Here is an 11,780-nt window from a genome sequence, read left to right on the forward strand (position 1 = left end):
AAGTTTTTCGTCCGCACTCCGAAGTCGCTGAAACTTTGCGTGCGGTTTGATTTGACTAAATGAGGGACTGAGCGCTCGTCCTCATCCGCCGCTGGCCGCTGCGGAGGAGAGCTCGTCCCGGCGTTGTTCGCGCGGCCAGAGGCGGCGAAGCAGGCTTCCAGAGTCGCGGAGGAGGTGCAGACTCCCTCCCGCTCCTCAGACCGTCCAAGCCTTCTCGTCGCCGGCCGCCGCACTCCGAGTCGCGCCGCCGGCCGCCGCAGTGGCAGTGGCAGTGGCAACGCCGGCCGAGCAGCTCCCGACCCGCCTCCTCCAGCAGATTCAACGCCAACCTGCTCGTCCAGCACCAGCTCCGTCCGCGTCTGCAGCAGCCGGTCCGATCTTCGATCTTGACCTCCCGCTCCTCTGGTTTCGGCTCCTCCGAGCTTTTTCTTTTTCTTTTTCAGGGGAGGCTTCTCCGGGCTAACAGGCTGGTTTGGCTCCTCCGAACAGGCTGGCCCAACCAACCATGGGCTTTCAAGAGCTGTGCCGAACGTTTCGCGCGCGCCAGGTGTCCGCCATGCGGCTTCCACATGGACACCGCCCCTCGCCGCCGTGTCTCCACCTCCTGCTCTTCACCGCCCTGTGTTTCACCGTCCAAGAAACCGCCGCCCATGCGCCAAGAACAGGAACCACTGTAGAAGACCGCGTCGCGAGTGTCCCCGGAATCATGGTACGCAGATTCCTTGCCTCCCCCAGTTTTTAATAGTGTTTCGATTTCGATTCAGCAATGTCGATCTTGTGGTGAGTGAGACCAAAGAAATGGTATTTTTTTTGCACAATAAAAGTGAGCTCACAGACCAGCCTGACCTCTCGTAACCTATTAGTGAGTTGCATATGAAAACGATGATCATATCGTGTTCGTGTGACAGGATTGACGCCGACGCGGTGAAATATCCCTCAACTCTGTTTCCTCAAAATGTCTCTGAAATTTCCTGTCAGGATAAGCTCTAACGAGTTGTTCGGCTTCGTGCAAATGCTCTATTGCAATGAAGCCATTCAGGATGGGTTTTCTTCACGCTGTGACAACGTCGATGCCTGCCTAGATTAAAGTGTTTCCGACATTTCACACCCGATTCCTGCTTTATTGCTTCAGTCTGCAACCACTACAAATTTTATGTTTTTCTTTGGTATAATCGGCCGTCTGTAGTCTGTTTGGTGTGACAATAGTTCGACCTACAGTTGGACCGATGGGCTTCTCCATTAGATAAGTTGGATTGCTGTGCTCATATTTCTGCGCACCGGTGTTTCTCTGTTGACAAGCTAGTTAGGGATCTTAAAGACTTCAACCAGGCACATGTAGGCACACCCATTGCCAGAACTACGGGTTTATACCGATAAGAAGTGATCAAATTTAACAGTATACATACTGCATACTAGTACTGACTTGGCGTTGCTCCCAAACCAGCCATATCTTTTTTCAGATTCGTGTTTTTCCTAGTTATCTAGCGTCTGACCTTAAGATCACAAATTATTTATGTACAATTCCGTCTTGCAACAGCTCTTTTATGGTTTATTATTTTATTTTGGAAACAGGCGTGGGCCGCGTGGCCAGAAAAATGCGCATGGTTACCGTTAGGAATGAGTGGGAAGAGTTACTCATATACTCTCTTATCCAAATACCACAAGATTTGGAAGGCAGGAATTTTTGTACTGTTAAATTTGGCTTTACTGTTCCCAAAATTTGGATTATTGGGCTTATCAGATTAGATGTCCATTTTCAGGGCACGGAGGTAAAAGATGTTCTGAAACAAGAACCAGGTAGTGGTGTGATTGCCTTGAAGGAGGCAATGAAGTACTTCGATGCTGATTTTTTCAATGACTCAAAAGTAATTTCGAAACGTTCGCTTATGTTTTTCGAGTCCAAGTAATGTGTTATTGTTTTCTGAAGAAATTATGTGTTAGTGTTGTTGTTTTGACTACGTATGCTGCTCTTGGTTCCGCTAGCTACGTGAGATGGAAGACGGTGCTAAAGAATTCAATATACCCGCATTTAGAGAAAACCGAAAGTTGGTGGCTTTGGAGAATGGTGGGTTGCATAACCCTTCTGTTCTTGTCTTCAAATCATCATGGAGTGGCGAAACCAAAGCCAAGGATAGTAATAGATTCGACTATCCTCACACCTCTGCGGTACATCGCCCTAGTAATGATGAAGATATTGCCTTTATGTCGGTCAGTGTGCTTATTCATTTTATCATACATTGGTGATAGTTTTCAGATGAATTCTTTTTCATTAGATAATGTCCATGTTAGATAGTTGAGCTTGGGGAGCTTATTAGGACAAAGAAAATAACATCACGTGAACTTACTGATGTATTCTTAAGGAGATTAAAAAGGTTAGGCTGTTTTTGTCTTCCTCACATTTTCCACATGGACTTATTTGAGTATAACATTGTACTGAATTACTTTATTTTAACCATGTTATTATGTGGTATTCTGTGTAGGTATAGTACTGTTCTTGAATCTGTTGTTACATGCACTGAAGATTTAGCATACAAACAAGCAAAAGAGGCAGATGACTTGCTTGAGCAAGGAAAATACCTTGGTATGCGACAATCTCCCTGGAATTCTAAGTTGGCTATTCGGGTTTTGTCATTCCTTTACACCATTGAAAACAGATGTGCCTGTCAAGATTGATGCTCATTTGGCTCTGAAGATGTAGAACAAAATAATGACCACGCGTATTTTACGTTAGTTGAATCTTTTACAGTTGTTTCCCAACTCTGAAGGGATATTTCTGTTGATTATTTGAAATTAGATACTGTTACTTGTAAATAGGACCACTCAGTCAGTATTATGCTTATACACGTAAATATTGCACTAACAATTTTCCATACTAGGTCCCTTGCATGGCATTCCGTACGGCCTGAAGGACATAATTGCAGTCCCACAGTACAATACCACTTGGGGCTCAAAGACATTTAAGAATCAAGTTATTAATATGGAAGCTTTTGTATACAAAAGGTTTATTCGCTTCTCTGTTATATGCAGCATAATGTTTAAGAAATATTCTGAATTCAGTGTTGAAACTCTCCATGTATATCACCCTCCTACAGGTTGAAGTCCACTGGGGCGGTCCTTGTCGCGAAGCTGGTCACAGGTTCACTTGCCTATGATGATATATGGTTTGGGGGAAGAACACGAAACCCTTGGAACATTGAGGAATTTTCTACTGGTTCGTCAGCAGGGCCAGCAGCTAGTACCTCTGCAGGTTAATCTGTAAACATATATGCACCTATAAGCAGATGAAGACTATATGTATACTCAAAACAAGCTCATTTCACTGTCATAGGAATGGTTCCCTTTGCAATTGGTTCAGAAACTGCAGGATCCATAACATACCCTGCCGCTAGATGTGGAGCAACTGCTTTGCGCCCGACATTTGGAACCGTTGCACGGACCGGTGTCATGAGCATTTCTGAGAGTCTGGTATTTTCGTGTGATTTCTCTGTTCCCCCTTACAGATTCGAGCCAATCCTGTGAATGATGAGCTATATTATCCTAAAATGGCAGGACAAACTTGGTCCTATCTGCAGAACCGCAGTGGACTGTGCTATCGTACTAGATACAATCCGTGGCACAGATGCTGGTGATCCCTCATCCCGTGAAATCGCATTAGAAGATCCATTTCATGTTGACATCACAGAACTCACTGTTGGATATCTTGACAGTGCTGAGATGGAGGTAATTGAGATCGTAAATATGTCGTCAGTCTGGTTTAAGTAATTGTTCATTCTCCATCTGATCCTGAAATAGAGTTGTTCTGAATTTTACGATACCAGGTTGTCAAAGTTCTTTCTGCCAAGGGTGCTAAGCTTGTGCCTTTCAAGTTGAACTACACCGTTGAATCGGTTCAGTCTATTCTGAACATCACGATGGATGTCGATATGCTTGCGCATTTTGACAACTGGCAACGCGAAGGAAATGATGATGACTATGAAGCTCAAGACCAGTGGCCGGTGGAGCTTCGTCGTGCTCGATTAATCCCAGCAGTCGACTATGTACAGGTGACATGCCATACTAAACTGCGCATGTGACTGTACTGGATCCGAACTTACCTTCATTGATTTCTGACGAACAGGCACAGAGAGCACGAGGTAAGCTGATCAGGGAAATCCAGGAGAGCTTCACAGTTGATGCATTCATTGGCAATGTGACCGACTGGGAGCTCGTTTGTGTGGGAAACCTCGTCGGAATGCCTATCATGGTGATTCCTACAGGCTTCAAGAGCATAAAAGATCCACCAAAAGGCGGCACGAGAAGAAGAACCACAGTCACGACGGGCATATATGCTCCACCTGACCATGACCACATTGTAAGCATTCTTACTCCAGGACATCTTATTGATGACTGATAGTGCTACTAAGAGTTCATACCTAGATAAAAAAAAAAGAGTTCATACCTAGAAACTTGTTAGCTTGAGGAGCAGCGACGATGACTTCTTCTGTTTGTAGGCTCTCGCTCTGGCGATGGCGTACCAGTCGGTCACCAGTCACCACAAGCAACGGCCACCACTTGACGATCTAGTCCCGGGTGACACGATACACACGTAGCCAGCTGATGAGACGGTATGAGGAAAGGTCCGAGTAATATGTGCGGTATTTTCCTTTCAAAGGTTGTACTTTGTAATTTTATATTCAAAAGGCACAGGGCCATAACTAAAATTGTAAATTACATCTGGGGTACGTGGATAACCCCTTCCACTTATTTACGGAGTAGCTCATCAAGGCAGTTATGTCTGCAAGACCTGTGCATCATCTCCTGATCTCGGAAGCCCTGGCTTCTCGATGAGGTTAACAAAGGATTGTGGGGATTCTTTTGGGCCTGTAAGGGGCGCGCTAATGGGGGACAGTGCCTGGTTGCTTGGGATAGGGTGTGCAAGCCCCTGGAGTTTGGAGGGCTTGGTGTCAAGGATCTGCGCTTGCAGGGTTTGGCTCTCCGTGTCCGTTGGCAGTAGTTACAGAGAAAGACCTGGACAGGCCATGTCAGGGCCTCCCCATGATCAAGGATGCTGAGGCATGGGATGTTTACGACAATCTGGTCCATATCAAGGTCAGCGATGGCAAGAGCACACTTTTCTGGCGTGATCGGTGGATCAATGGGTGAGCAGCGTCATACTCTTGAAGCCTCCTCGGACGTAGAAAGTTATTATGTGGTCGCTACCCACTAGTTTCGGGATGAGCTACTTTGAACGTCTTGAATTATTTGAGATTGGCCTGCTACAACAACCCTAAAACAGAAATTTTGTATTAGTTGAAAACGAAAATTCCATTTCTGCTTCTGTTCCGCTAGAAAAGTTTGTTCTGTTTCCGCTAAAAAAGTCGTTTAGAAATTAGAACTCCTTTATCATTTCTATATTTTTATTCTATTTCCATTTTTTCGAGGAATAGTACGAATCTTTCCACTCCATTTTCATCCCTACTAGAGCCAATGTGCAGCATGGATTCATGGTCAGGAAAATAATACTAATAGAGCGCTTGTTACAACATAAGGCAAAAGCTTTGCGGACAGCATGTTTAGTTCACAAATTCTATTGGATGTAAGCTGATATATACAGGATACACGCAACCACTCATGAGACAATTTATCCAACAGCTTTCACTTTTACGGCACCAAGAGATGGTGTTCTTATTGATGGTTATGTACCCACAAATAGAGGAAACAAAGCCCCAACCCTAAAACAGCAAGGAAACAAAACATGTCCAAAACAGTCTATCAACAGGTAGAACAACACGCCCAGTTCATCTGCTCCGGACACTGGATACCAAATCACCCAGGAAATATCTACACGAAGAATCAGAAAACAACAGAAGGAACTGAACCAGCCAAGGGTCACACTGATAGTGGTAATGTTCTACAGATAAAAAAGCACAAAGGCCCAGACTGGGTAGACGAAGAGCAGAATGATGCCGATGGTGTTCGACACACCTTTGGCCTTGCTGAAGGCAGCCCTGAAGCCACCTGACGCGTTGATGTGCTCTTGAAGCAGATAACACCCAATGACCAGGCACACGCCGACACCGATGATGTCGTTCCTGAATTTGTCAGCGAAGAGGCTGGGGGCAACCACCGCGAGAAGAATCAGAGAGCCTGGCAGCTCTAGCCAATCTGATGCACATGATGAAAATCCTTATTAGCTCCATGTAACACTTTTACCGGCCTACTGAGTAGTAGGAAAAAAAATGGCATATTTTGGGAGCACTATACAAGCTGGAAGAAAAGAAAAGAAAGACAAGGAAATAATACCAGGGAAGTGTTTTGGAAAGAAGAGTCGCAGTACGACAGCAACAAATGCAATCCAGCAACCAACCTCTCCCCTGCAATGTAGATGTTTAATAATCAGGAATTCGTTTCATATGCATGTATGTTATGCTGTAGAGTGGTAATACATCAAAAGAGGATCAACAGAGTAGAAAGGTATATGCAGCCAAGGTTATCTGCAACTACTATGGATCCTCCAACCAATAGATAACAAGTACCAAAAAAAAGGCAGCTTGCGTTCTGTGGTCAGGTAGCAATTGCCTACATTGAGCATGCATCTTACCTCACTTTATTAGCAAACTGTAAAAAAAATTATGTTATTTTCAGTCTAGTAATGTTTCTTTTTAAAGAAAACCCGCATTCAGACACTAGCTATGATGTCAATCAATTGCGAACAGCATCATACCTTGGTATATGCAGTATTTCGATTTTGTCGGTTCATTTCAGTTATATTCAATGTTAAAGCACGAATGATTGCAGCAATAGGGAGTTTGCGACTATAATTACCTGATCAGGTTAAACAGCACACCAGGTAGGGTAAAGAAAATGTAAGGGACCAGGAGGCCCGTGAGAATGTTGGTCTTCCAGTTTGTCTTGTCCAATATCAGGAGATATCTGCAGCAGGATAGAACAGGTAGGGTTTCAGTGAATGCATTTTTCTATGATAAGTTGATAACCGACAAAGCCTAAAAAAAGTGCTAATCAACTGTTAACTAGGCAAATGAATCTTATCAATTTCATTTTAGCTACTTCAAAATTATGCTGCAATACAGTCAAAAAAAAAATTATGCTGCAACAACTTCCGAACAGCTTAACAGTTCAGTCTGGACACAGCATCGAAGAAATTCGGCAGAGCAGCAACCCATTTCTAATAATCTTTTAAAGTACCAACGACTGTTCTGTAGAAGAGCAACCCATTCCTGACCTTTTGAAGTAATCCTAACGAGTAGGTAAACTGAACGAAAATTTTGCCGTTTCTACACAATCAACTTAGGCACATCCGAATATTTCCTACAAGTCGTTTCTTTTCAGTTTTTACCCATGTTTCCACACCAATCGACTTCTGAATTTCTGATGACGCTTCTCCTTAGAACACCACGGCCAAAATTACTTCTAAGCTAGCGATCCCCGACATGATCAGGATTGATTTTGAACAGTATCAAACCAAAACATTTGATCTTTGACATTTCCTTCGTAAAATAAACTAAGGAACAAGGAAAAGGGGGCTGGCACTCACACGGCGGCGATGAAGGCGAGCCACTTGAAGAGAGAGCTGCCGAAGCCGAGTCCGCCGCCGAGGAGGATCGCGTGGTTGGCGAGCTTCCTCGCCGCCGCGCCCAGCTCTCGGAGGTCCGACTGGATCAGCGCCTGCGCAGCCTCCGACGCCGTGCCCGCCGGGTCCGTCTTCATCGCCAGGTACGACGGCATCTTGCCCATCGCCGAGGACGCGAGACCTCAGAAATCGCAAACTTGTCTCCCTCTCTGCGGATCGAGCTGTGATCAGAGGGGCACGGTGGTGGGTTTGATTGATTGGCGCTTGGTTGTGAAAGATATGTACAGACAGCGTAGCCTGGACAGTCTGCCGGCGTCGACGGAACAGGTGGCCTTGGATCTGGACAGTTCCTCGGGCAATGTCTACGGCCAAACGGCACATGTGGGGGGCTCCTAGTAGTGCAATATTGCATCCACTTTTAAAAAATTAGCTTCTTATTTGTTTTTGCACATGGTCTCCCTTTTTTTTTTGAAAGCACACATGGTCTCCCTTCATTCATAAATACTTAGCATTTTATTGTTTGTTAAAGTCAAACTTACCACGTTTGAATAAATAGTTTTTTAAAAATCATCTAAAATGGATGTTTTTACATATTAAAATATATTTAGATACACCTATTTTTTGATAATTATTTTGAACATGATGGAGTATTCTTTTGTTATATTTTTTTGTCGAACTTTACAAAAATTGATTTCGACTCAACCCAGAACGTGGAGCAAATAGAAACGAAGAAATGGAACTAAAATGTGTCTAGATACATCCATATTAGAGTCAATTAATATGAACCGGAGGGAGTAAAACATTTAAACAGCATTTTTCGAATGTTTTGAAATCAGGTGTGCTCCACCATATTTTCCACCATAGCATTTCTTATTTACTGAGTAATAGCGAAAGGACCTGCCCAAATTTTTGATTGTCAACCTAAAGTCTGAAGTAAAAGAAACCCAAGCGCAATACCAAACCAACTTACAGTTGGTCTGAGTCTCTAGGTCATTTTGCAGTCTCTCGGCAGTCATCAACAACGCAAAGATATGTGGCGACCATCATCCACAGAGAGAGATGGGGGAGAGTCCTGGTCCACAAATTCACCTACATAAACCAACTCCAGCAATTGATACGTCGGCAAGGAGAAAATAAATTTAATTGTCTACTTCTAGTTCTTTTTATGAAACACAATACAAACGTAGACTACATATACGTACATGCATTCACCTCTATAAATGCACGCACACTCTACTTTTTAATGAGACACCGAAGTGTCAAACCTAAGGTTTAAACTATGGTACACTCTACTTTTTAATGAGACACCAAAATATCAAACCTAAGGTTTAAACTATGGTAGGCTGGAGGTGCCACTGCCCTCCTAACCACCCAACCACAAGTTGATTCTCATTGTCTACTTCTAATCTTAACTACTCGTGTCGTATCATATATGTCATGTCAATTGCTGAAATTAATCCACACGTATTAATTTGTAGACCAAATCTCATAAAATGTGGCCACGGTCATCATCCAGAGAGAGATATTGCAAGATACGATTTGTCCAACAGCTCTTCAGTTTTACTACGACACCAACCAACAGATAGTGTTTTTATTGATGGCTATGTACGCAGAAAGTGAGGAAACAAGGCCACGTCACCAAAACAGCAACGAAACGAAACATGTCCGAAAGCGTTCATCAACAGGTTGTATACAACACCACATCCGGTTCATCTGCTCGGGACGATCGTACCAAATCAACGCGGGAAACACGCACGAGGAATCATCATAAAACAACAGACGGAACTGGACCATCGACGGGCCGAACTGATGGTGATAACTGCTCTAGAAGATCATGGTAATCAAGGCCCAGACTGGGTAGATGAAGAGCAGTGCGATGCCGATGGAGTTGGACACGCCATTGGCCCTGCTGAAGGCCGGCTTGAAGCCACCTGAGGCCCTGATGTGCTCCTGAAGCAGGTAGCAGCCAATGACGAGGCATATGCCGACGCCGACGAAGTCGTTCCTGAAGGTGTCCGCGATCAGGCTGGGGGCGACCACCGTGAGCAGGATCAGAGCGGCGGGCATCTCCAGATAATCTGATGCAGAGGATGGAAATCATCGTCAGATCCATGTCACATTTTGACCGGTGTAACGATTAGCTGACAAATGGATTACGACAATGAGAACAAAGGAATAGAGAAAAGTCATACCGCGGAAGTGCTTTGGGAAGAAGAGCTGCACGATGACAGCAACGAATGCGATCCAGGCACCGATCTCTCCCCTGCAATGTAGATGCAGTCAGGAATTCGTTCCATATATCTGTAGGTAATGATGTACAGTTGTAATAGATCAACACAGCAACAGAGTAGGAAGCATCCGCAGGTACTGTCGACCTTCCAATCTACGGACAGCACGATGAAAAAAGGCAGCTTCTGTTTTGCTCATCTTTTAAACTGTTAATCTTCCACAGCAACGCAGCAATCCCACAGTTTGTTACAGTTCCAGTCGATTTTAAAACATGAACGGCTGCTGCAGTAGGGAATTAGCGACGACAATCACCTGATGAGATTAAACAGCACGCCAGGCAGGGTGAAGAAAATGTAAGGAATCAGGAGGCCCGTCAGCATCTTGGTCTTCCAGTTTGTCCGGTCCAATATCAGGAGGTATCTGCAGAAGAACAGAACAGGGAGGGTTCAGTCAATGCATTCTGATGTGATAACCAACAAAGCTTCAACGAGTACTAGCGGCAAGGTTAACTGGGCACATAAATCTTCTAAAAGTTTAGCTTCTACTCCCTCCGATCCATAAGGTTTTGGTTCGAATTCGAGCTAAGACCACGGCACTTATGGATCGGAGGGAGTAATACTGTACTAAATTATGCCGCAACAACTTATGACAGTTCAGTCTGGACAGAGCATGGACGAAATTCGGCAGAGGAGCAGCCCATCCCCAACCTTGTAAAGTACTAACGAGTACCCAAATTAGTCCGGGATTTTTCACCAGTTTACCAAACATTTCCTACAAATCATTAGTTTTGAGATTTCACCCTCAAAAAAAATCGCACGGCTCGACTTGTGATGGCGCCCCTGCCAAGGACACCACAGCAAAATTACTTTTAAGCCTAGTTGACCATCGTGATATCTCCAAGCTACTTCCCCACAATCTCCCAGACATGGCCGATTCGCATAAACCAAAACAGTGCTCGTTTTACTCTTCCCTCGTGGAACAAATAACAAGTCAGAATGGAAATTGGGGCTGGTTGGTACTCACACTGCGGCGGCGAAGGCGAGCCATTTGAAGATGGAGCCGAGGAGGCCGAGGCCGAGGCCCCCTTGGTCGTCGAGGGCCATCGCGTGGTTGGCGAACTTCCTCGCCGCCATGCCCAGCTCCTGCAGGTCGGACTGCAGCAGCGCCTGCGCCGCCTCCGACGCGCTGCCCGTCTTCATCGCTAGGTACGACGGCATCTTCGCAAGTCAGTCAGAGGCTTCTCTCTCTGCGGATCGAGCTCTGATGAGGAGGGAGTGTAGTGTTGTGTTTGATTTGCGCTGGTTGTGAGGTTATGTACAGGCAGCTTAGCTGGACAGGCTGGACTGCCGGGGAGTCGACGGAACAGGTGGCCTTCGATCTGGACAAATCCCCGGGCAACGTATACAACCCCACTAGACACGTGGGAGGTTCCTAGTAGCCGTCCACTATGCATGGATGTCTTCAATCGTAGCATCGAGGTTTGTTTTTAAACTTGTGTACCGTACATATATACACACATCAAACCATGGCATACGATGCAAGATGCTTAGTGATGTGCTTAGACAAATAAACCGAGTTTTTTGGCTAACATGCATACACCTAACTGGACACCTAACCGAGTACTTAAACTGTGAACGTTCAGTTCGCCACGCTTAGTTCTGCATCCGCAACCAACAAGAGCACATGTTTCCAGATAAGGTACGATTCTTCGTCTAATTTTAGCAAGCACTGACAGCTATTGTGATCGCAAGCCACGAGTCTCTGATCATGATTTGACCAAAACGGAGTATTACTAGCAGTATTTTTAGCAGAGCCTACGTGTTCGCCGGATGCTCCACACAAGCCACACATGCAGAATATTACACGGTATCGACTTATATCCGGCAACTGTATAGACATCTCAACAATAGGGTTGCTCTCAAGCCTCAAGATCGTTGTCGACGTGGTCACAGAACGTGGACGCGTGGCCAACAGCAGCGGA

At 45.0% G+C, this 11,780-nt stretch overlaps 3 protein-coding genes across 5 annotated transcripts; 1 reads left to right on the top strand and 2 right to left on the bottom strand.

Annotated features, from left to right (window-relative positions):
* On the top strand, positions 1 to 4,780 carry LOC127292669 (uncharacterized). Of its 3 annotated transcripts, XM_051322113.2 has the most exons (14): positions 1 to 371; positions 490 to 709; positions 1,573 to 1,674; positions 1,761 to 1,865; positions 1,984 to 2,208; positions 2,290 to 2,372; positions 2,481 to 2,581; positions 2,877 to 3,000; positions 3,093 to 3,247; positions 3,329 to 3,465; positions 3,550 to 3,720; positions 3,819 to 4,043; positions 4,118 to 4,351; positions 4,491 to 4,780. In XM_051322113.2, exons 2-14 carry the CDS (start codon positions 506 to 508, stop codon positions 4,587 to 4,589), a joined length of 1,965 nt encoding a protein of 654 aa, XP_051178073.1. In that variant the 5' UTR covers positions 1 to 371; positions 490 to 505; the 3' UTR covers positions 4,590 to 4,780. The 3 variants fall into 3 exon arrangements, with proteins under 3 accessions (XP_051178073.1, XP_051178075.1, XP_051178074.1); XM_051322115.2 differs by lacking the exon at positions 1,573 to 1,674; XM_051322114.2 differs by lacking the exon at positions 1 to 371 and having other exon boundaries at positions 475 to 709.
* Positions 4,781 to 5,619: 839 nt separating this feature from the next.
* LOC127292670 (cold-regulated 413 plasma membrane protein 2) lies at positions 5,620 to 7,920 on the bottom strand. The gene is made up of 4 exons (XM_051322116.2): positions 7,535 to 7,920; positions 6,805 to 6,912; positions 6,283 to 6,353; positions 5,620 to 6,144 (listed from the first exon to the last, which is right to left on the bottom strand). The coding sequence occupies exons 1-4, from the start codon at positions 7,732 to 7,734 to the stop codon at positions 5,891 to 5,893; spliced, it is 633 nt and encodes a 210-aa protein (XP_051178076.1). The 5' UTR covers positions 7,735 to 7,920; the 3' UTR covers positions 5,620 to 5,890.
* A 1,208-nt stretch (positions 7,921 to 9,128) lies between these two features.
* Positions 9,129 to 11,112, bottom strand: LOC127292672 (cold-regulated 413 plasma membrane protein 1). Its single transcript, XM_051322117.2, has 4 exons — positions 10,823 to 11,112; positions 10,112 to 10,219; positions 9,763 to 9,833; positions 9,129 to 9,648 (listed from the first exon to the last, which is right to left on the bottom strand). Exons 1-4 carry the CDS (start codon positions 11,014 to 11,016, stop codon positions 9,395 to 9,397), a joined length of 627 nt encoding a protein of 208 aa, XP_051178077.1. The 5' UTR covers positions 11,017 to 11,112; the 3' UTR covers positions 9,129 to 9,394.
* Between the last annotated feature and the right edge of the window lie 668 nt (positions 11,113 to 11,780).

The sequence above is a fragment of the Lolium perenne genome, chromosome 4 (genome assembly GCF_019359855.2).
Source record: "Lolium perenne isolate Kyuss_39 chromosome 4, Kyuss_2.0, whole genome shotgun sequence".
NCBI lineage: Eukaryota > Viridiplantae > Streptophyta > Magnoliopsida > Poales > Poaceae > Lolium > Lolium perenne.